General features: G+C 40.4%; 1 protein-coding gene across 1 annotated transcript; it reads left to right on the top strand.

Annotated features, from left to right (window-relative positions):
• Positions 1–13,644: 13,644 nt before the first annotated feature.
• LOC106580382 (ubiquitin-conjugating enzyme E2 D4) lies at positions 13,645–20,173 on the top strand. Its single transcript, XM_014161388.3, has 7 exons — positions 13,645–13,893; positions 17,544–17,607; positions 17,843–17,874; positions 17,981–18,058; positions 18,157–18,262; positions 18,936–19,029; positions 20,088–20,173. Exons 1-7 carry the CDS (start codon positions 13,870–13,872, stop codon positions 20,131–20,133), a joined length of 444 nt encoding a protein of 147 aa, XP_014016863.1. The 5' UTR covers positions 13,645–13,869; the 3' UTR covers positions 20,134–20,173.
• Positions 20,174–21,648: the final 1,475 nt, after the last annotated feature.

Raw genomic sequence — 21,648 nt, 5'->3', positions numbered from 1 at the left:
AGTCTGAGGTCCTGAGCGCTCACAACAGCATGATGCTGCCACCACTATGCTCCACCGTAGGGATGGTGCCAGGTTTCCTCCTAACGTGACGCTTGGCATTCAGGCCAAAAAGCTCCATCTTGGTTTCATCAGACCAGAGAATCTTGTTTCTCATGGTTTGAGAGTCCTTTAGGTGCCTTTGTGTTCTTGGGGACCTTCAATGCTGCATTTTTTTGGTACCCTTCCCCAGATCTGTGGCTTGACACAATCCTGTCTCAGAGCTCTACGGACAACTCCAATCAAATTCTAGAAATATCTCAAGCATGATCAATGGAAACAGGATGCAACGGAGCTCAATTTCGAGTCTCATAGCAAAGGGTCTGAATACTTATGTAAATAAGGTACTTCTGTTTTGCATTATTTTATACATTTGCAAACATTTCTAAAAACCTGCTTTCACTTTGTCATTATGGGGTATTGTGTGTAGATTGATTAAATAAAAAAATTCTCATCAATTTTAGAATAAGGCTGTAATGTAACAAAATGTGAAAAAAGTGAAGGAGTCCAAATATTTTCCAAATGCACTGTAGCTTTCACCTGGTCAGCCATTGCCATGGAAAGAGCAGTTCTTAATGTTTTGTACACTCAGTGTATGTAAAACACAGGAAATTACATGTTTGACTGAACTGGGCCTTTAACATATTTCCATATTGGAATCCCCAAAGTAAATTATCTACCCCCACTCCTACTGGTGGATCACTCCCACTGAAATGTAAAATACCAGGGGCCGATAGCGGGTCTCAGCCCTGAGTTGTGTCTATAAATGTCATGTCTGGGATCCTGGGCTTTTAACTTTGTTAATCATGTAAACAAATAAATGAGGCGTTATTGGGCATGGATCCCTGCTTCTAAATTAGACGCCCCCTCACCAGTTAAGCCAATTGTACACAACAGAGTTCACTCTGGTAACTGTTAAAGACAATAATGCCATTTAATGAGAATGTCCCTTTTTATATATTTTTTTAATGTATTTAACTAGGCAAGTCAGTTAAGAACAAATTCTTATTTACAATGACGGCCTACACCGGCAAAACCCTAACGCAGGGCCAATTGTGTCGCCCTATGGGACTCCCAATCACGGCCGGTTGTGATATAGCCTAGAATCGAACCAAGGTCTGTAGTGACGCCTAACACTGAGATGCAGTGCCTTATACCGCTGCGCCACTCGGGAAACCCTAAGGCAATAAATGTTTACACCACTTTATCATAACAAGTTTTGCAAATCTGAACATGCCCCTCACACAACAAAACCACGCAGGCCAATGCTTAGTCCTGCACTAGTTGGTTGGAATTTCCAATGACTAAGATAGGGAGTAGCTACTGTAGACCTTTATACTGCACCATGAAAATGTATACAAGAAAATACACTATATATACAAAAGTATGTGGACACCCCTTCAAATGATTGGATTTGGCTATTTCAGCCACACCTGTTGCTGACAGGTGTAAAAAAAGGGAAAAATTCGAGCACACAGCCATGCATTCTCCATAGACAAACATTGGCAGTAGAATGGCCTTACTGAAGAGCTCAGTGACTTTCAACGTGACACCGTCATAAGATGCCACCTTTCCAACAAGTCAGTTCGTCAAATTTCTGCCCTGCTAGAGCTGCACCGGTCAACTGTAAGTTCTGTTATTATGAAGTGGAGCAACAATGGCTCAGCCCAAAGTGTTAGGCCACACAAGCTCACAGAACAGGACCGCCAAATGCTGAAACGCGTAGTGTGTAAACATTTTCTGTCCTCTGTTGCAAACTGCCTCTGGAAGCAACATCAGAACAATAACTGTTTGTCAGGAGTTTCATGAAATGGGTTTCCATGGCCAAGCAGCCGCACTCAAGCCTAAGATCACCATGCGCAATGCACTTCGTTGAAGTGGTGTAAAGCTCGCCGCCTTTGGACTCTGGATCAGTGGAAAGGAGTGATGAATCATGCTTCACCATCTGGCTGTCCGCCGAACAAATCTGGCTTTGGCGGATGCCAGGACAACGCTACCTGCCCCAATGCACAGTGCCAACTGTAAAGTTTGGTGGAGGAGGAATAATGGTCTGGGGCTGTTTTCATGGTTCGGGCTAGGCCTCTTAGTTCCAGTGAAGGGAAATCATAACGCTACAGCATACAATGACATTCTAGACGATTCTGTGCATCCAACTTTGTGGCAACAGTTTGGGGAAGGCCTTTTCCTGTTTCAGCATGACAATGCCCCCGTGCAAAAAGTGATGTCCATACAGAAATGTTTTGTCAAGATCGGTGTGGAAGAACTTGACTGGCCTGCATAGAGCCCTGACCTCAACCCCAACGAACACCTTTGGGATGAATTGTAACATCGACTGCGAGCCAGGCCCAATCGCCCAATATGAGTGCCTGACCTCATTTATGCTCTTGTGGCTGAATGGAAGCAAGTCCCTGCAGCAATGTTCCAACATCTAGTGGAAAGCCTTCCCAGAAGGGTGGAGGCTGATATACCAGCAAAGTGGGGACCAACTCCATATTAATGTCCATGATTTTGGAATGATATGTTCAACGAGCAGGTATCCACATACTTTTGGTCATGTAGCGTATATCCTGTAACTGAAAGTTTAAGGTGAGGATTATCTACTCTGGGACTCTGATTAGAGACCAGAGGAGGCAGAAATGCACTTCAGTTTAAGAGTCTTTATACATTTTTCGGGTAATGGAAATGACAGTTGTGGCCAAATATATTGGCACCCTTGCACTTTTTTAATGCACCATTTCTTCCATAAACTTGTTAAAATTTAAAACATATATTTTGGTATCCACATATGTATGTCTTCGGTGTGCAGTTGAACAAAACAAAACAAAATAAATAAAAAATACATCTGAATCTTAGCTTATTCGACAAAGAAATCCTATAATGGCCAAGATAATATTATTGGCACCATCTAGAAGTAGTGAGAAACAATTCGATTTCAAGCAGGTGATTCTCCATTACTTTCGATTTGAACTCACCTGTGGTGAGTTGCAGTTGCCTACCATAGAAAAATCACTACTTCAACCAGTTTGAATAGAGAAAAGGACTCATTCTTTTGTTTTGTGTCACTGTGTGTACCGAATTGAGCATGGAGAAAAGAAAGAAAACCAGAGAATTATCTGAGGATGTCAAAGTCACACACAAGATTGTTGCCAAGCATGGACCACCTCAAGGCTGGATGTCCATCTCCAGAGGCCTTGATGTTCTTGTTTCCGCTGTACGTAATGTTATCAAGAAGTTTAAGGCACATGCCACTGTAACCAACCTCCATGGATGTGGCCGCAAGAGAAAACTTGATGGAAGATTGCAGCTAAGGATTGTTCGAATGGTGGAGAAAGCACCTCAGTCAACTGCCATGGCAGGAGACCCAGGAGGACCCCACTGCTGAGAGAAAGACATAAGAAAGCCCGACTGCAATTTGCCAACACACACATGAACATGCCAAAATCCTTCTGGGAGAATTTCCTGTGGACAGATGAGGCCAAATTAGAGCTTTTTGGTAAAGCACACCATCTCTGTTTACAGAAAACAAAATGAAGTCTTCAATGAAAAGAACACCTTCCCTACAGTCAAACATGGAGGAGGTTCAGTGATGTTTCGGGGTTGCTTTGCCGACTCTGGCACTGAATGTGTGCATGGCATCATGAAATCAGGAGAATACCAAGACATTTTGGAGCGCATTGTCGGACCCAGTGTCAGAAAGATGGGTCTCCGTCGAAGGTCATGGGTCTTCCAGCAGGACAATAGCCCTAAACACACTTCAAAAAGCACCCAGGAATGAGTTCATATCTAAATCCCATTGAAAACTTGTGGAGAGATCTGAAAACAGCAGTTGGGAGAAGGCACCCTTCAAATCTCAGTGAACTTGAGCAGTTTGCACAAAAGGAGTGGGCCAAACTGCCAGTACAGAGGTACAGGAAGCTCATCGATGGCTATAGGAAGCACTTGATTTTAGCTATTTTGAACAAAGGCGATGCTACCAAATATTAAGTCTAGGGTGTCAATAATTTTGTCAATGCCATTTCTGTTTATTTTCAGATTTAAATGAATATATTAACTTCTCTAGGGCCAGTGGGACGATTTTGTCCCACCTACGTAACAGCCAGTGGAATCCCGTGGCGCGTTATTCAAATACCTTAGAAATGCTATTACTTCAAGTTCTCAAACATATGACTATTTTACACCATTTTAAAGACAAGACTCTCGTTAATCTAACCACACTGTCCGATTTCAAAAAGGCTTTACAACGAAAGCAAAACATTAGATTATGTCAGCAGAGTACCCAGCCAGAAATAATCAGACACCCATTTTTCAAGCTAGCATATAATGTCACATAAACCCAAACCACAGGTAAATGCAGCACTAACCTTTGATGATCTTCATCAGATGACAATCTTAGGACATTATGTTATACAATACATGCATGTTTTGTTCAATCAAGTTCATATTTATATCAAAAACCAGCTTTTTACATTAGCATGTGACGTTCAGAACTAGCAAACTTCCGGTGAATTTACTAAATTACTCACGATAAATATTCACAAAAAACATAACAATTATTTTAAGAATTATAGATACAGAACTCCTCTATGCACTCGCTATGTCCGATTTTAAAATAGCTTTTCGGTGGAAGCACATTTTGCAATATTCTGAGTAGATAGCCCGGCATCACAGGGCTAGCTATTTAGACACCCACCAAGTTTAGCCCTCACCAAAGTCAGATTTACTATAAGAAAAATGTTATTACCTTTGCTGTTCTTCGTCAGAATGCACTCACAGGACTTCTACTTCAATAACAATGTTGGTTTGGTTCAAAATAATCCATAGTTATGTTCAAATATCCTCTGTTTTGTTCGTGCGTTCAAGACACTATCCGAAGTGTAAAGAAGGGTGACGCGCACGACGTGTTTCGTGACAAAAAAATTCTAAATATTCCATTACCGTACTTCGAAGCATGTCAACCGCTGTTTAAAATCAATTTTTATGCCATTTTTCTCGTAAAAAAGCAATAATATTCTGACCGGGAAAGCGTGTTTACGTTTAAAGAGAGAGAAAATAAAAACATGGGATCCCCTCGTGCACGAGCCTCAGTCTGATGGTCCTCTGATAGAGCACTTACCAAAGGCGCTAATGTGTTTCAGCCTGGGGCTGGAATTACATCATTCAGCTTTTTCCCGGGTTCTGAGAGCCTATGGGAGCCGTAGGAAGTGTCACGTTACAGCAAAGATCCTCAGTTTTCAATAAACAGAGCCAAGAAGCTCAAGGAATGGTCAGAGAGGGCACTTCCTGTACAGAATCTTCTCAGGTTTTTGCCTGCCATATGAGTTCTGTTATACTCACAGACACCATTCAAACAGTTTTAGAAACTTTAGGGTGTTTCCTATCCAAAGCCAATAATTATATACATATTCTAGTTTCTGGGCAGTAGTAATAACCAGATTAAATCGGGTACGTTTTTTATCCGGCCGTGTAAATACTGCCCCCCCATAGGCTCTCAGAGCCCGGGAAAAAACAGAATGTCGTCATTCCAGCCCCAGGCTGAAACACATTATCGCCTTTCTCAAGTGGCCGATCAAGGGACTCTGGGCTTATGCGCGTGACCCGACCGCCCCCGCCTTTGTGATTTTTTCCTCTGTTTGCCGAAAAGGAGATTCCCTGTCGGAATATTATCGCTTTTCTACGAGAAAAATGGCGTAAAAATTGATTTTAAACAGCGGTTGACATGCTTCGAAGTACGGTAATGGAATATTTAGAATTTTTTTGTCACGAATTGCGCCATGCGCACGACCCTTCTTTACCATTTCGGATAGTGTCTGGGACGCACGAACAAAACGCCGCTATTCGGATATAACGATGGATTATTTTGGACCAAACCAACATTTGTTATTGAAGTAGCAGTCCTGGGAGTGCATTCTGACGAAGACAACAAAAGGTAATCAAACTTTTATAATAGTAAATATGATTATGGTGAGTGCTAAACTTGCCGGGTGTCTAAATAGCTAGCCCGTGATGCCTGGGCTATGTACTTAGAATATTGCAAAATGTGCTTTCACCAAAAAGCTATTTTAAAATCGGACATATCGAGTGCATAGAGGAGGTCTGTATCTATAATTCTTAAAATAATTGTTATGCTTTTTGTGAACGTTTATCATGAGTAATTTAGTAAAATGTTAGCGAATTCCCCGGAAATTTGCGGGGGGTATGCTAGTTCTGAACGTCACATGCTAATGTAAAAAGCTGGTTTTTGATATAAATATGAACTTGATTGAACAAAACATGCATGTATTGTATAACATAATGTCCTAGGGTTGTCATCTGATGAAGATCATCAAAGGTGAGTGCTGCATTTAGCTGTCTTCTGGGTTTTGGTGACATTATATGCTGGCTTGAAAAATGGGTGTCTGATTATTTCTGGCTGGGTACTCTGCTGACATAATCTAATGTGTTGCTTTCGTTGTAAAGCCTTTTTGAAATCGGACAGTGTGGTTAGATTAACGAGAGTCTTGTCTTTAAATAGCTGTAAAATAGTCATATGTTTGAGAAATTGAAGTAATAGGATTTTGAAGGTTTTGAATATCGCGCCACCAGGCTGTTACGTAGGTGGGACGAATTCGTCCCGCCTAGCCCAGAGAGGTTAAAGTAAAGGCACACCTGTTAATTGAAATGCATTCCAGGTGACTACCTCATGATGCTGGTTGAGAGAATGCCAAGAGTGTCAAATCTGTCATCAAGGCACAGGATGGCTACTTTGAAGAATCTAAAATATATTTTGATTTGTTTAACACTTTTTTGGTTACTACATGATTCCATATGTATTATTTCATAATTTTGATGTCTTCACTATTATTCTACAATGTAGAAAATAGTAAAAATAAAGAAAAACCCTTGAATGAGTTGGTTTCCAAACGTTTGACTGGTACTGTACATGTCAGTTGTTTTGCTCTAGGAAGCCCACAAGCCTCACAAGACTCATCTGAAGGTAGCAGTTAAAAAAATGAATGGAAGTATACAGCATATGGAGGTAGTTAAGTGCCAAAAACAAATTGGTTAAATATGGGTAAAAAATGTATAATTATAATTCCATGATCTTTCTTATATCTCTCAGAGATAGGACAGACACTTTAAAACAAACATAATTTTGATCTGTTTTTTCATGTATGCATCTGTTATTCAATGCGTTTCTATGGGCTAATAGCAGTAAGGGCAAATTAATTTCTTAATGTATTTTTTTATACTTAAAGTGGTCCTACAATTTTACATCAAATAGCTAAATGATCATTGGTATGACCATCTTAAAACAATTCCATATGTTAGCTTAGTAGTATAAAAAATGTAGTTGTTGTAATTTTCATTTTCCATACTTCACACTAATGTGTGGTATGATATCCCATGGTCTTTATTAATATACCCGCTTGGTCAAAGAAACTACTGTGTATGGATGGACTGTTGGTCTGATTCCATGCGGTTCCATAGCTGGCTATTGGCTTATTGAGGCCAGAACCAGGCTAAATAAATGCCTGTGTGTAAGTTACCAGGGGACTCTAGCGAGTCAGTCTGGTCTAGCTGTCAGAACCTTTATAGAGCAGGGGGTTTAGTCAGTCTGATCTAGCTGTCAGAACCTTTATAGAGCAGGGGGTTTACTCAGTCTGAGAGGGATTTGGTATGTCAGATTGGTAGGTTATGGTAAACATCATCCACACGAGGGTTCACACTGTCATGAGGAATAGTTTTGGATGGATTCAGACCTTCTTTAGACTGGGTCAAAGAGCCATCGGCTGCAACCTAAACGTTGACAAACAAAATCAAATCAGAGTCAAGGAAATTGGCCATGAAACAGTGATTGCACTGCACATAATACCCCTTTTTCAATAGCCTAGTTAAAGAAGCACGGGATTGTGCCCAGAGATGCTGACTTCACTGCAAACATGACAATTGGCTCCACACAATCGTGAGTGTATAATCAAATCAGGAACATCGATACAGGGAGTGTACACATTTCTATCTGTAAGTTGGAACACTGGATCTTTGTTCCATATAAGAACTGAGAACAGCCATGGAATGGGAGAAGGTAGAGCACCTCTAGGGGCTCTCAGAGGCTGTGCTCAGCTTTAACTTTTTTAGCTTTTATTGGATAATTCAGACATCAGCAGGACCCATTTAAAATTATTGTGAAAATTATTTTGAACATGTGCATTCCCACTGGGCAAATACGGATTGAATCAATGTTGTTTCCACGTCATTTCAACCTAAAAAAATCTAAGTGGAAAACTAATTGGATTCGCAAAAAGTTGAAAACATAAGGGCATTTAGTCTTTTTTTCACCAGAATTTTTACCTAAATCCAATGACATGGTGAAATGCTATGTTGATTAGATGTTGAATTCACTTTAGTTTACAACTCAACCAAATGTAAATCAAAACTAGACGTTGAACTGACGTCTGTGTCCAGTGGCTTGTCACAGCAGGTTTGCCTAGGATTGATGGTAGAGACTAGCTCAACAAAGGAACATGTTAAAATGTAGCTTGGGTATAAGTTATGAAATGACAAGAGCCCTTAGTTTCTGACAGTGAGACAGACATCCTCTGATGAAGATTCTTGGTTTGAGAGCGACATCTCATAAGAAACACACTGCCTTGTCCATGATCTCTAATTACACCACTATACTCCATTGTCTTCAGTTGAGAGAGAGGTCAACCAACCCCCCACCCCAACACCTCACCCATATCATACTTGTCCCTGGGCATCCACTGCAAGACATATACATCCCTTTAAATCCGGGGGGCGCCAATGGTGTAACTAAAAACTCCCCACTGCAGGGGATAGGTGGGGATTTCCCTAACCGATGGAAATGGGTTACCCAAGAAACAAGGAAACTACATTTTGTTCTCTGCCTAGAAGGTTAGTTCTCTACCATATCACCCTGACAGACAGTCCTTGATGGCTATTATTGCAGGATGGTATGATAGCTTAGGGCTCTCTAGTGAAGGTGTGTCAAACATATGGCCGGATAAAAAAAACTAAATCAATATACTTTAAAATGACAAAAACCAAAAGTTTCTTGACTGTCCATCTCACTAATAATCACTGTGCACAGCCAATGGACCTACATTCATACAGTTTCTTGAGTGTTCAGCTCGCTAATAATCACTAGACAGTCAGGGAGCATAAAAAATTCCCAAAATGATTGATAGAGGATTCTTTTTTTCAAATTTTGACAGCAAGGAAATATAACACATTTTCAGTGTAGACCTCCGGACCTCGTTGAAGAACGAGTGCGGCCCCCAGGCAAAATGAGTTCGATACCCCTGCTCTAGTGGTAGTCACCCACATTATCTGGGTTTAAAAGCCCACAGTAGCCAAACAGTGCACATTGAAATTTAAGGAGACAGTGGTGGAATGACTGTGGGAAGCTTTCACGCTGAGGCTTGAGGCCAACAGAGAATGTTGGGGAATCAACTCCATGCTGATAAATGTCCTTTGCAAGTAGGCAGAGTCAGCGCACGAGGCCCCTGCTGCACAAGGCCCGGAACTGCCACATCTACTGCTGGGCTGGCTGAATCTGATTACAGGCAGGCCCTGAGGACAGTTGGGTCATTGAGAGCCCAGAGATGAGCAAACAATAAGATATTATCTGAAGGAATCTCTAGCTTTCCAAAGGAAAATGGTCCTTCTCAGTGTCACATTGACGATAGGATCCTCAACCTGACATTGAATCAGCCATTTAAGAAGAATAAACACTGCCACCCATTCATAGATACTCACTAAAATAATGAGAGCTCTTTTTTCACCCTTGTTTAAGACATATAAAGGGAAACTCATGGGGCTTTGCAAGACAAGGCTGTGCAGAAATTGGAGCATGCAGCTGACTCACAGATGAATACGCCTTTACAATGATTGGATATTGACTGAACAATCCCTTGGTCTATCACCATGGTACTTGACAAAGCTATATAGAAAATCTAATATAAAGCAAATGTATGTGGTTTCTGCAATTGAGTGTGCGTGACTATGTAGTGTAGCCTATTGGCTAAATGTTTTGCACATTTCTTCAAAACCCTAACAACTTACATAACTGTTGTTTTGTATAATGCCGAAGAAACATAATACACTGAACAAAAATATAAAAACAACATGTAAAGTGTTGGTCCCATGTTTCATGAGTTGAAATAAGATCCCATAAATGTTCCATATACACAAAAAGGTTATTTCTCTCCAATTTTCTGCATACATTTGTTTACATCCCTGTTAGTGAGCATTTCTCCTTTGCCAAGATAATCCATTTCAGCGGACTGATTTCCTTATATGAACTGTAAGCCAGTAAAATCATTGAAGTTGTTGTATGTTGCGTTTATATTTTTGTTCAGTATAGAATGCATGCACATCTGAATCTATTCTACTCAAGAATGCATGGCGAATATAGATGCACCGTAAAATAAGAAATGGAGCTATATCTTACTACATGATTATAAGTTGCAAAAACTATAAATCCAAGGTGATTATACAATTTTTTTAAATGTTTTATATTCATACAAACTTTGGATCTACAAATATTTTTCTTTCCCCCAACAAATATTGTTGACAAACTGATATAGCTTATATTAAGCTCAAGCTATGAGTAAAGTTATGTTATTGGTGTGCATAAATCGTCAGATGTGTGTTTACTGTGTTAACTGTAGAGCTTTCCTTACCATCTTAAATAAGCATGACCCATTCAAAAACGTAGAACCGGGAACAGAAATAGCCTTTGGTTCACTCCAGACCTGACTGCCCTTGACCAGCACAAAAACATCCTGTGGCGTACTACATTAGCATCGAAAGTCCCCACGATATGCAACTTTTCAGGGAAGTTAGGAACCAATATACACAGGCAGTTCGAAAAGCAAAGGCTAGCTTTTTCAAACAGAAATTTGCATCCTGTAGCACAAACTCCAAAAAGTTCTGGGACACTGTAAAGCCCTTGGAGAATAAGAGCACCTCCTCCCAGCTGCCCACTGCACTGAGGCTAGGAAACACTGTCACCACCGATAAATCCACGATAATTGAGAATTTCAATAAGCATTTTTCTACGGCTGGCCATGCTTTCTACCTGGCTACCCTTACCCCAGTCAACAGACCTGTACCCCCCACAACAACTTGCCCAAGCCTCCCCCATTTCTCCTTCACCCAAATCCAGATAGCGGATGTTCTGAATGAGCTGCAAAATCTGGACCCCTACAAATCAGCCAGACTAGACAATCTGGACCCTCTCTTTCTAAAATTATCCGCTGCAATTGTTGCAACCCCTATTACTAGCCTGTTCAACCTCTCTTTTGTATCGTCTGAGATCCCCAAAGATTGTAAAGCTACCACGGTCATCCCCCTCTTCAAAGGGGGAGACACTCTAGACCCAAACTGCTACAGGCCTATATCTATTCTACCTTGCATTTGTAAGGTCTTTGAAAGCCAAGTTAACAAACAGATTACCGACCATTAAGAATCTCACCGTTTCAAATCTGGTTTCCAAGCTGGTCATGGGTTTACCTCAGCCACGCTCAAGGTCCTAAACAATATCATAACCGCCATCGATAAAAGACAGTACTATGCAGCTTTCGACTCTGTCAATCACCGCATTCTTATCGGCAGACTACAGTCTTGGTTTCTCAAATGACTGCCTGGCCTGGTTCACCAACTACTTTTCAGACAGAGTACAGTGTGTCAAATCGGAGGGTCTGTTGTCCGGACCTCTGGCAGTCTCTATGGGGGGTGCCACAGGGTTCAATTCTCGGGCCAACTCTTTTCTCTGTATACATCAATGATGTTGCTCTTGCTGCTGGTGATTCTCTGATCCACCTCTACGCAGACGACACCATTCTGTATACTTCTGGCCCTTCTTTGGACACTGTGTTAACTAACTTCCAGACGAGCTTCAATGCCATACAACTCTCCTTCCGTGGCCTCCAACTGGTCTTAAATGCAGGTAAAACTAAATGCATGCTCTTCAACCGATCACTGCCCACACCAGCCCACCCATCCAGCATCACTGCTCTGGACGGTTCTGACTTAGAATATGTGGACAACTACAAATACCTAGGTGTCTGGTTAGACTGTAAACTCTCCTTCCAGACTCACATTAAGCATCTCCATTCTAAAATTAAATCTAGAATTGGCTTCATATTTTGCAACAAAGCATCCTTCACTCATGCTGCCAAACATACCCTCGTAAAACTGACTATCCTACCGATCCTTGACTTCGGCGATATCATTTACAAAATAGCCTCCAACACTCTACTCAGCAAATTGGATGCAGTCTATCACAGTGCCATCCGTTTTGTCACCAAAGCCCCATATACTACCCACCACTGCGACCTGTATGCTCTCGTTGGCTGGCCCTCGCTTCATATTCGTCGCCAAACCTACTGGCTCCAGGTCATCTATAAGTCTTTGCTAGGTAAAGCCCTGCCTTATCTCAGCTCACTGGTCACCATAGCAGCACCCACCCGTAGCACGTGCTCCAGCAGGTATATTTCACTGGTCACCCCCAAAGCCAATTCCTCTTTCGGCCGCCTTTCCTTCCAGTTGTCTGCTGCCAATGACTGGAATGAACTGCAAAAATCACTGAAGCTGGAGACTCATATCTCCCTCACTAGCTTTAAGCACCAGCTCACAGATCACTGCACCTGTACATAGCCCATCTGTCAATAGCCCATCCAACTACCTCATCCCCATACTGTTATTTATTTTGCTCCTTTGTATCTCTACTGGCTCACTCATTTTCTGCACATCCATTACTCCAGTGTTTAATTGCTATATTGTAATTATTTCGCCACTATGGCCTATTTATTGCCTTACCTCCCTCATCTGCACACACTGTATATAGACTTTTTCTATTGTATTATTGACTGTATGTTTGTTTATTCAATGTGTAACTCTGTGTTGTTGTTTGTGTCGCACTGCTTTGCTTTATCTTGGCCAGGTCGCAGTTGTAAATGAGAACTTGTTCTCAACTAGCCTACCTGGTTAAATAAAGGTGAAATAAAAAATTAATAAAAGGGCCCTTAAATCAGCTGGCCCTGATTATCCCTAAAGTAAACAGGGACATCTTGTGGACAGAGGTGTGGTTTATTAAGTTGTTGTGCGTGCAGCTGCTTGCTAAATGATTTCCCCTGTAAATGTATGCTCAGTATGGTTACATTGCTTGAGCTCTCCATTAAAATTTATTTGAAAATGTTGTTCCCATCTCATCCACATTTCAGAGTCTTGTAGGAATAGGATCAGAGTCTTGTTGGAATAGGCTTGATGTTGAATGTCTTTGGCATAGTGGTCCAAACAGGATAACAACTTCGAAAACAATTAAATGAATTGTTGGTTCTTCTTATCCAGCTAATTAGGCACAATAATAATCTGCACCACGCCTGACCAAAATAAATTACGAATCAATAATGACAAAATTATCAAAAGGATATTTTTGTTCTTTCTAACAAAGGTAGGGCAGTCAATTAATCGATGGTCATGTGCAACTGCCTTCATTGTCAGGAGATAGGGTACTTAGGCCTAAATTAATTTAAATCAAAATAACTCAAAATTGTCAGCTGCCCAATTAATTCCTTGTCTCGCGATATTCTGGAAATGCTCTCCAGCAGCAGATGCTTCCAGTGAGTGGAAGGAGAGAGGGGGGTGAGAAACCTAACAAAACCGCGACCAAGACAACCTTCTACAGTGGAAACGGCAATTTTATTCGAAAACCCCACGATTGTTACATTATTTATATACACACAACGTGACTGGTTTGAAAAACATCGTAATTTAACCCAAGGTATCTGTGCCAAGTGTATTAGAGACCCATATCTAATTAAACTAGCAATGGCGTTGAAAAGAATTCAAAAGGTGAGTTTTTGTTTGCTTATTTCTTCCTGCCATCCTGCGTTGCAACTAGTCCGCTAAATTGTTAGCTATGTTTACAATAAGTATGGTTCTCCAATATCGTTTGCCACATTTCATGTAACAAGCACTTGTTTGTGCTCCCCTTGAAAATACTTGGCAGATAGACAAAGACGAGAAACCAATGGTGGCCTTTTGCAATTGACGCATTTCATGCTGCCTATGCTAAGCTGTTAGCTTAACAGGACATTATTTCTTTGCTTACTAGTTAGCTGTCCTCACTTAACGTTAGCAGCTAACTAATGTAACGGGCCTGTACCTACCTAACGGCATTTGGTTGGGGTACAAGTAATATGACCACATTGTGAGTGTAAAATAAATAAGCAAGTTAGTCATGTATTTGTCTGGCGACCCGGGTGAGAAAGTACAATTTGAAGCTAACGTTAGCTTGCTAATGGTACCTATCTTTTGCCATCTTGAATGAATGAGTGTGCTGGAAGGTAATGCGCACGCGTGACATATGACAGCTGTTTGCATGTTGCCAAATACTTAACCCCAATGTTGCCATATATGGAATAGCAAATGGGGCACTGTGGCAAGCAAGTGTATTTATAACAGAATGGACAGCATTTTCATAAAATGTTAGCTAACTAGATTATTGATAAAGTGTACTTATTTATGTACAACAATAAGTGATGTCATACCATATTGCCTCAAATGGTACACGGCTATTGGACCATAATTTTTGGTGAACAGTTGAAACGACAGTGGTCTGTTTGTATTTTGTCTGTATTGTCAATGTATTTAAAGTTGAGTAGGGATACTTGGCATGGTGTAACAACTTCACAGTATGGTACAATTAAGTCAGGGCCTGTGTAGTAAAACCAACCTGGACTCGGGGATAGATGTAAAATGAAGTCCGGGACTCTCCAATTAGTATGTGTTACCTTTTGTGTTGTATGTATTCATTTGTGGATGTCCGTTTTGTACAAATTTGCAAAACTTATGATATGTTTAGAATTCCAATTTGTTGTGGCTAACGTTAGCTAGGTGGCTAGTGTTAGCTAGGGGTTAGGTTAAAGGGGAAGGATTACATAACATGTTAAGTAGTTGCAAAGTAGACAAAAGGTAGTATTTAGTTGCTAATTAGTTATAATGCTAATGTTTTCCGTGATGAGATTTGAACGCGCAACCTTTCGGTTGCTAGATGCTGGCGTTATATGCTCACCCATCCACCCCAACCAACAACCTTCTGTCTTATGTAGCCATACCAAAGGTAACATACAGTGCCCTCGGAAAGTATTCAGACCCCTTGACTTTTTCCACATTTTGTTACATTACAGCCTTATTCTACTTTTTTTTTTTTTTTATCCTCAGCAATCAAGACAAAATACCCCATAATGACAAAGCGACCACATTTTTGAGAATTGATAAAAAATATAAAACAGAAATGCCTTATTTACATAAGTATTCAGACCCTTTGCCATAACTCGAAATTGAGCTTAAGTGTATCCTGTTTCCATTGATCATCCTTGATATGTTTTTACAACTTGACTGGAGTCACTTGTGGTAAATTCAATTAATTGGACATATTTAGAAAGAGACACACACACCTGTCTAAGGTCCCACAGTTGACAGTGCATATCAGAGCAAAAACCAAGCCATGAGGTTGAAGGAATTGTCAGTAGAGCTCTGAGACAGGATTGTGTCGAGCCACAGATCTGGGGAAGGGTACCAAAAAATGTCTGCACAGTGGCCTCCATCATTCTTAAATGGAAGAAGTTTGGAACCACCAAGACTCTTCCTAGAGCTGGCCGCCCGGCCAAACTGAGCAATTGGGGAAAAGGGCCTTGGTCGGGGAGGAGACCAAGAACCCGATGGTCACTCTGGAGCTCTGTCAGACTTCCTCTGTGGAGATGGGAGGAACTTCCAGAAGGACAACCGTCTCTGCAGCACTCCACAAATCAGCCCTTTATGTTAGTGGCCAGACGGAAGCCACTCCTCAGTAAAAGGCACATGAAAGCCCACTTGAAGTTTGCCTAAAGGCACCTAAAGACTCTTAGACCATGAGAAACAAGATTCTCTGGTCTGAAGAAACCAATATTGAACTCTTTATCCTGAATGGCAAGTGTCACGTCTAGAGGAAACCTGGCACCATCATTAAGGTGAAACATAGTGGTGGCAGCATCATGCCGTGGGGATGTTTTTCAGCGGAAGGGATTGGTAGACTAGTCAGGATCGAGGCAAAGTTGAACGGAGTACAGAGAACCTGATCCAGAGTGCTCAGGACCTCAGACTGGGGTGAAGGTTCACCTTACAACAGGACAACAACCCTAAGCACTCAGCCAAGACAATGCAGGAGTGGCTTCGGGTCAAGTCACTGAATGTCCTTGAGTGGCCCAGCCAGAGCCCAGACTTGAACCCGATCGAACATCTCTGGAGAGACCAGAAAATAGTTGTGCAGCGACGCTCCCCGTCCAACCTGACAGAGCTTGAGAGGATCTGCAGAGAAGAGTGGGAGAAGCTCCCCAAATACAGGTGTGCCAAGCTTGTAGCGTCATTCTCAAGGCTTTAATCGCTGCCAAAGGTGCTTCAACAAAGTGCTGAGTGAAGAGTCTGAATACTGTAAATGTGATATTTCAGTTGTATCTTTTTTTCACAATTCTAAAAACCTGTTTTTCCTTTGTCGTTATGGGCTATTGTGTGTAGATTGGAAGGGGCGGATACATATACATTTTTAGAATAAGGCTGTAACGTACCAAAATGTGGAAAAAGTCAAGGGGTATGAATACTTTCCGAATGCACTGTATCATACTAATTAGTGAATTACATTTACTATGTTACGTCTAGTCTGAGACCAGTCTGAGTAAAACTGGTCATGTAAGCCTGAATGTCAAAGTTGAGAAGAGGCTTTGGTAGTTAATTTGGCAGTGACACCCTTCACCCCAACTCCTTGCTCAACCAGACAACCGTCATCAAACTGTGATGTAGGCCTAGCCTATTTATTTTTCCCTATCTGAATGTCGGTTTTGTCACATTGTTGCTCAGTGTCTGAATCAGGGTTATATTCACTAGAAATAGACTGGAACTGGGAGGGACTACCTGAACTTGTGCATTAAGAAATTTGAATTTGTTGCAAAGCAAAGGTGTGCACTAGTGAATATGACCCAGATGTGACTACCTATGCAAAGTTATATATATCTTTTTTTAAAGCAATGACAGTTATATCCTCTTTTACGCTACTGCTACTCTCTGTTCATCATATATGCATAGTCACTTTAACCATATCTACATGTACATACTACCTCAATCAGCCTGACTAACCGGTGTCTGTATGTAGCCTCGCTACTTTTATAGCCTCGCTACTATATATAGCCTCGCTACTGTTTTTCACTCTTTTTACTGTTGTCTTTATTTCTTTACTTACCTATTGTTCACCTAATACCTTTTTTGCACTATTGGTTAGAGCCTGTAAGTAAGCATTTCACTGTAAGGTTGTATTGGGCGCACGTGACAAATAAACTTTGATTTGATATCCATGACTGAATTTTCTACTTCCTGGCCACATTGGTTAGTAGTGGATACAAAGGTGAGTTTTAGACACTGCCTGTATGTATTTATGTATTTTATTTATCATTATTCTAATATCTCTTTAGGAACTGACAGATTTGCAGAGGGATCCACCTGCACAGTGCTCAGCGGGACCAGTTGGAGATGATTGTAAGTAGGGATGAGCTAGGGAATAAATCCTTTATATTAATGTCATATTTGCCACGTCGGAATGTTTAAAAAAAAAAAAACAGTTAGTTCGTCTGTCAGACATTCAGTATTGCGATTTGCGCAGATACACAATACTTACATTTTAGGCAACTTTTGATGGGCAGCAACGCGATGGGCGAGGCTGTGACATTGCATTGTTCGGTATTAATTGTAACCCATTTGTAATTTTATTTAGTGTTTCACTGGCAGGCAACAATAATGGGTCCGGTATGTGATTTAACTTCCCTTTCTCTTATTAGCACATAGCTTAGAAATCAATAAGCTTTAAGGGTATTCTTATCCTCTTTCTAAACATGTTTTTATTTTATTTTAGAATGACAGTCCTTATCAGGGAGGAGTGTTCTTCTTGACTATTCACTTCCCTACAGATTACCCCTTCAAACCACCAAAGGTGAGTAAAAAATCACATAAGATCAGTTGACATGAGGAAACACAATTCATAGCGCTAGAAGTAAGTGCTGGTTTATAAAATACTTAATTCAATTGCAGGTTGCGTTCACGACAAAGATCTACCACCCTAATATCAACAGCAATGGAAGTATTTGTCTGGATATATTGAGATCGCAATGGTCACCTGCACTCACTGTATCAAAAGGTAAGCCCCTGTGAATATTGGTATAAGATCTGACATGGGGTTGGAATTTAATATTTCCTGGCATTACATGCAGTATAACTATATAGTCGTATTATTAATGGACAATACATTTAAATATAATGCAGAGGCCCATTCGTTTTCATATGACAGCCAGACAGAATATTATCCCTCTGTCTTATTTTAAAACTGTAAGCATACAAATTTAGGTGGTTTGTTGAAAAGCAGTAATTTTATATTTTTGAGTTGCCCTAACATTTTAAAGAAACAATTGTTTGACCTAGTCAATGTCTCTCCAGGTAATAATGTACAAGACAATTAGGGATCAAATTCAGCAATCCATTATTGTCTTTCATTTTCTACTTCAAATAGTTGTCTGAATAATAAATATATCATTTTTTACTTGAAAAGGGCAATCATCATCATGTGCCACTTTATGGCTCTCAGATAGAGGGGTTAACAGTTGTCATAGCAATATGGATGTGAGCTGTTGGTAGGTGTATTAAAGGCTTATCATTCCCCTTAAAGAACATGCATGGTTAATTGGTTTACTTTTTGGATAATAAAATATATAGGATATTTTTTTGTTGTTGACTGTTGTCATACGTCTGCAGCTGGAGGGGGTTTAGATGCAGCTATCTCAAGTTGATAATTTTTATTTTCCATTCTTTATTAGTTCTCTTGTCAATCTGCTCTCTGCTTTGCGATCCGAACCCAGATGACCCGCTTGTACCAGAGATTGCACACACCTACAAAGCTGACAGGGAAAAGTGAGTACAGTATTTGATTCCCTTGCTTTGAAACTCCAGCATACTGGTATTCTTGAATAGGGCCTAGTCCACAAACCATTAAATATCTTTCATTTCAATGTTTTGGTCAATAGACATTCATTTCTTCCTGACGTTTCAGTCAACCCTGGTGAAGGTCTTTTCACCATAACATTGGTATTAGTAGATAGGTTTCCATCCAACTTGTGACAGATTATCATATGAATATTTTAAAATCTGCATAAAAACAATATGTGCATTTTCCCACCAGAGATGTTTCCATCAAATTGACCTGTTGTGGATAGATAAATTACTTTTGTGGTTAAATTACCTGAATAATGTACTGAATAAAAAACAAGTTGAATGTGTTTCCATTGCATTTTCAACTCTACTGATGTTTTTGTCAAAATGTTGTTACATTGCGAGTGTGCCCACGCTGGTCTTGGCACGTGCGCTCTAGCCAACAATTCGCAGATACAGTGTGGGTAGGATGGCGTTCATGATGAGATTATGGACAAAAGAGCAAGATTTTTATTTTTTTTGTCAAACAGCAGCCAAGCATTGATCATCATGTCACCAGAATAAGACCCTTGATATTTATTGGAAAGGAGCATCACCACTCATTACCGTGCACTTTCACCACCCTGTGAAGTTCATAACTTATTTCATCCGTAGCGTCAAACTGCATGCTTTTCCGAGTTGTAGTGGGAGGACCACACATATTGTGACTCCAAGTTTACTTCAATATGATGGTTATTATATCAATATTTGCACATAAAGGCATTTCCATCGTCTTTTCTCGCATAATTAATTTTACAGACACAAAGATCTCTCCTTGTTTTGTTGACAGTTGGAAAGTGTTTTATTTTTGGGGGGCTGTTCCATCAGGCCTGTCATGAGTTTAATTTTTACTTTTTTTTTTTAAATGAAACCTTAACTTGCCAAAAAAGGTTGTATGGAAACCTGGTTAATGATGCATTAAAATATTTGTGGAATATTCAAGAATACCAGTGTGCTAGTTTTTTTCTGGTATCATGCAAACCTTCCATTTTGTTTTACAGGTACAACAGACTAGCAAGAGAATGGACACAGAAGTATGCAATGTGAAAATGCCTGTTAAATTAAAACACTAAAAGAAGAAAATAAACATGTTTAATATTAACCCAAGGCAAACGAACAAGAGGGGAAACATAACTAGACACTCGGGTTGGAGAAGGAAGCGATAAAATAAGGGACAGTGCAACCTGGCTGCTAAGTGCTGAGCTGCTGCCATGTGCTGTTCTTCATGACTTGTATGGATCTGCTGAGGAACTCCTGAAAGCACTCCCTTATGGAATACTGGAACCTCCTCATGGTCCAGACCACCACACCCAGACTTTAACTATTACTACTTCAGTTGTGACTATTATTATTATCAGTGTTACTATTCATACTCTTATTATTATGATCACTGTTGTTATTATCACAATGATTGTGTTATTCTACTGAATGCTGGAACATTGGGTTTGAATTTGGAGGGGACTAGTTAGTGGCTTGGTTTTCCCTCTTTTCAAAGGTACTTTCTTTGTCCCTCTGGATGTCTTGTGTTCATGTATTCAGTGGCCTTGCTGTATTATTGTAATAACCTCTTCTCAGATGTTAGCTGTGAAATTGAGGTGGAGTGCTCAGCACAATGGTGCATGGCTATATCCAGCAGCGTGGTTCTATTGCCCACAAAGTCTTGAAAGACGGTCTCGGGTTGGTCTCAAACCCAGACATAGTGTAAGACAAGTCATTTTTCTTCCCCCTGAGCCAATTTTGTTTTCACTCAATGCATTTGGAAATGTCCCAAATGCAGTGACAGGTGGTCTTTGAAGAGCTTGGAGAGAGGTGCTATCAAGGTGAGCTGGACTGGTATCTGTGCTCATGGGCAAGCGACCAGGGAAAAAGTTCTGACACTGCCACTACTTTTCTCACTTGTCATCTATGTCCCCTTTTCTTGTCCTAGATCCATCCAGGGCTAGCATCTTGCCATATAACATCCAACTGTAAAGACACTTAATCTCAGAGATTATCTTTACCAGGGTTGAACTCCTCCCAGCCATACAATGCCACTTTCTAAATACTGTAGCTCAGGTATATATCCAACTCACCTGTCTGTGAAAGGGCACTGTAGTGACCTGTGGTGTGAGAAATGATCAGACCTGTTTTGCACACTGAGTTACTGCTTTAATCCAGAAGTTGTGTTTTGGGACGTCGGACATGGGTCATTCATTAGCTTTCCCCTTCTCAATTTATCACATTGTTTTACTGTACAACACTATGATGTGAATGTTTTCAAACAGGTTTTGTTAATGCTTGGAGACACTGCACATGCTAATGCTGTGGATATGCCATTGGTTAAAACTGGAGTATTTAAAAAAAGAAAAAGAGAGAAAAAAATGATTCCTCCATTAGGTGGGAGCTTAAAGACTTCCTTTAATGACAAACTGTTGCAGATTTATGAATAAACATTTCGTTTTGTTTTTAGTTTGACTAAATTCAGATGTTTTTGTCATCATGGTTTATTGTGAAGTTTCACAAGGTGTTTCACAAATGTTTCCCGTGCCTTTTACATTGTAACATACGCTGTAATATGAGCTC

The sequence above is a fragment of the Salmo salar genome, chromosome 20, assembly GCF_965601325.2.
Source record: "Salmo salar chromosome 20, fSalSal1, whole genome shotgun sequence".
In the NCBI taxonomy this organism is placed as follows: Eukaryota; Metazoa; Chordata; class Actinopteri; order Salmoniformes; family Salmonidae; genus Salmo; species Salmo salar.
Note: the sequence above shows the minus strand (reverse complement) of the source record. Positions and strands in the feature narration are given on the sequence as shown.

What these genes read in the sequence shown, in the direction of transcription:
- LOC106580382 (XM_014161388.3), top strand. Translation starts at nt 13,870, where the DNA reads ATGGCGTTGAAAAGAATTCAAAAG. An exon ending in GGGACCAGTTGGAGATGATT is followed by an intron (nt 17,608 to 17,842) that starts GTAAGTAGGGAT and finishes AATTTTATTTAG; the next exon opens with TGTTTCACTGGCAGGCAACA. An exon ending in TACAAAGCTGACAGGGAAAA is followed by an intron (nt 19,030 to 20,087) that starts GTGAGTACAGTA and finishes TTTGTTTTACAG; the next exon opens with GTACAACAGACTAGCAAGAG.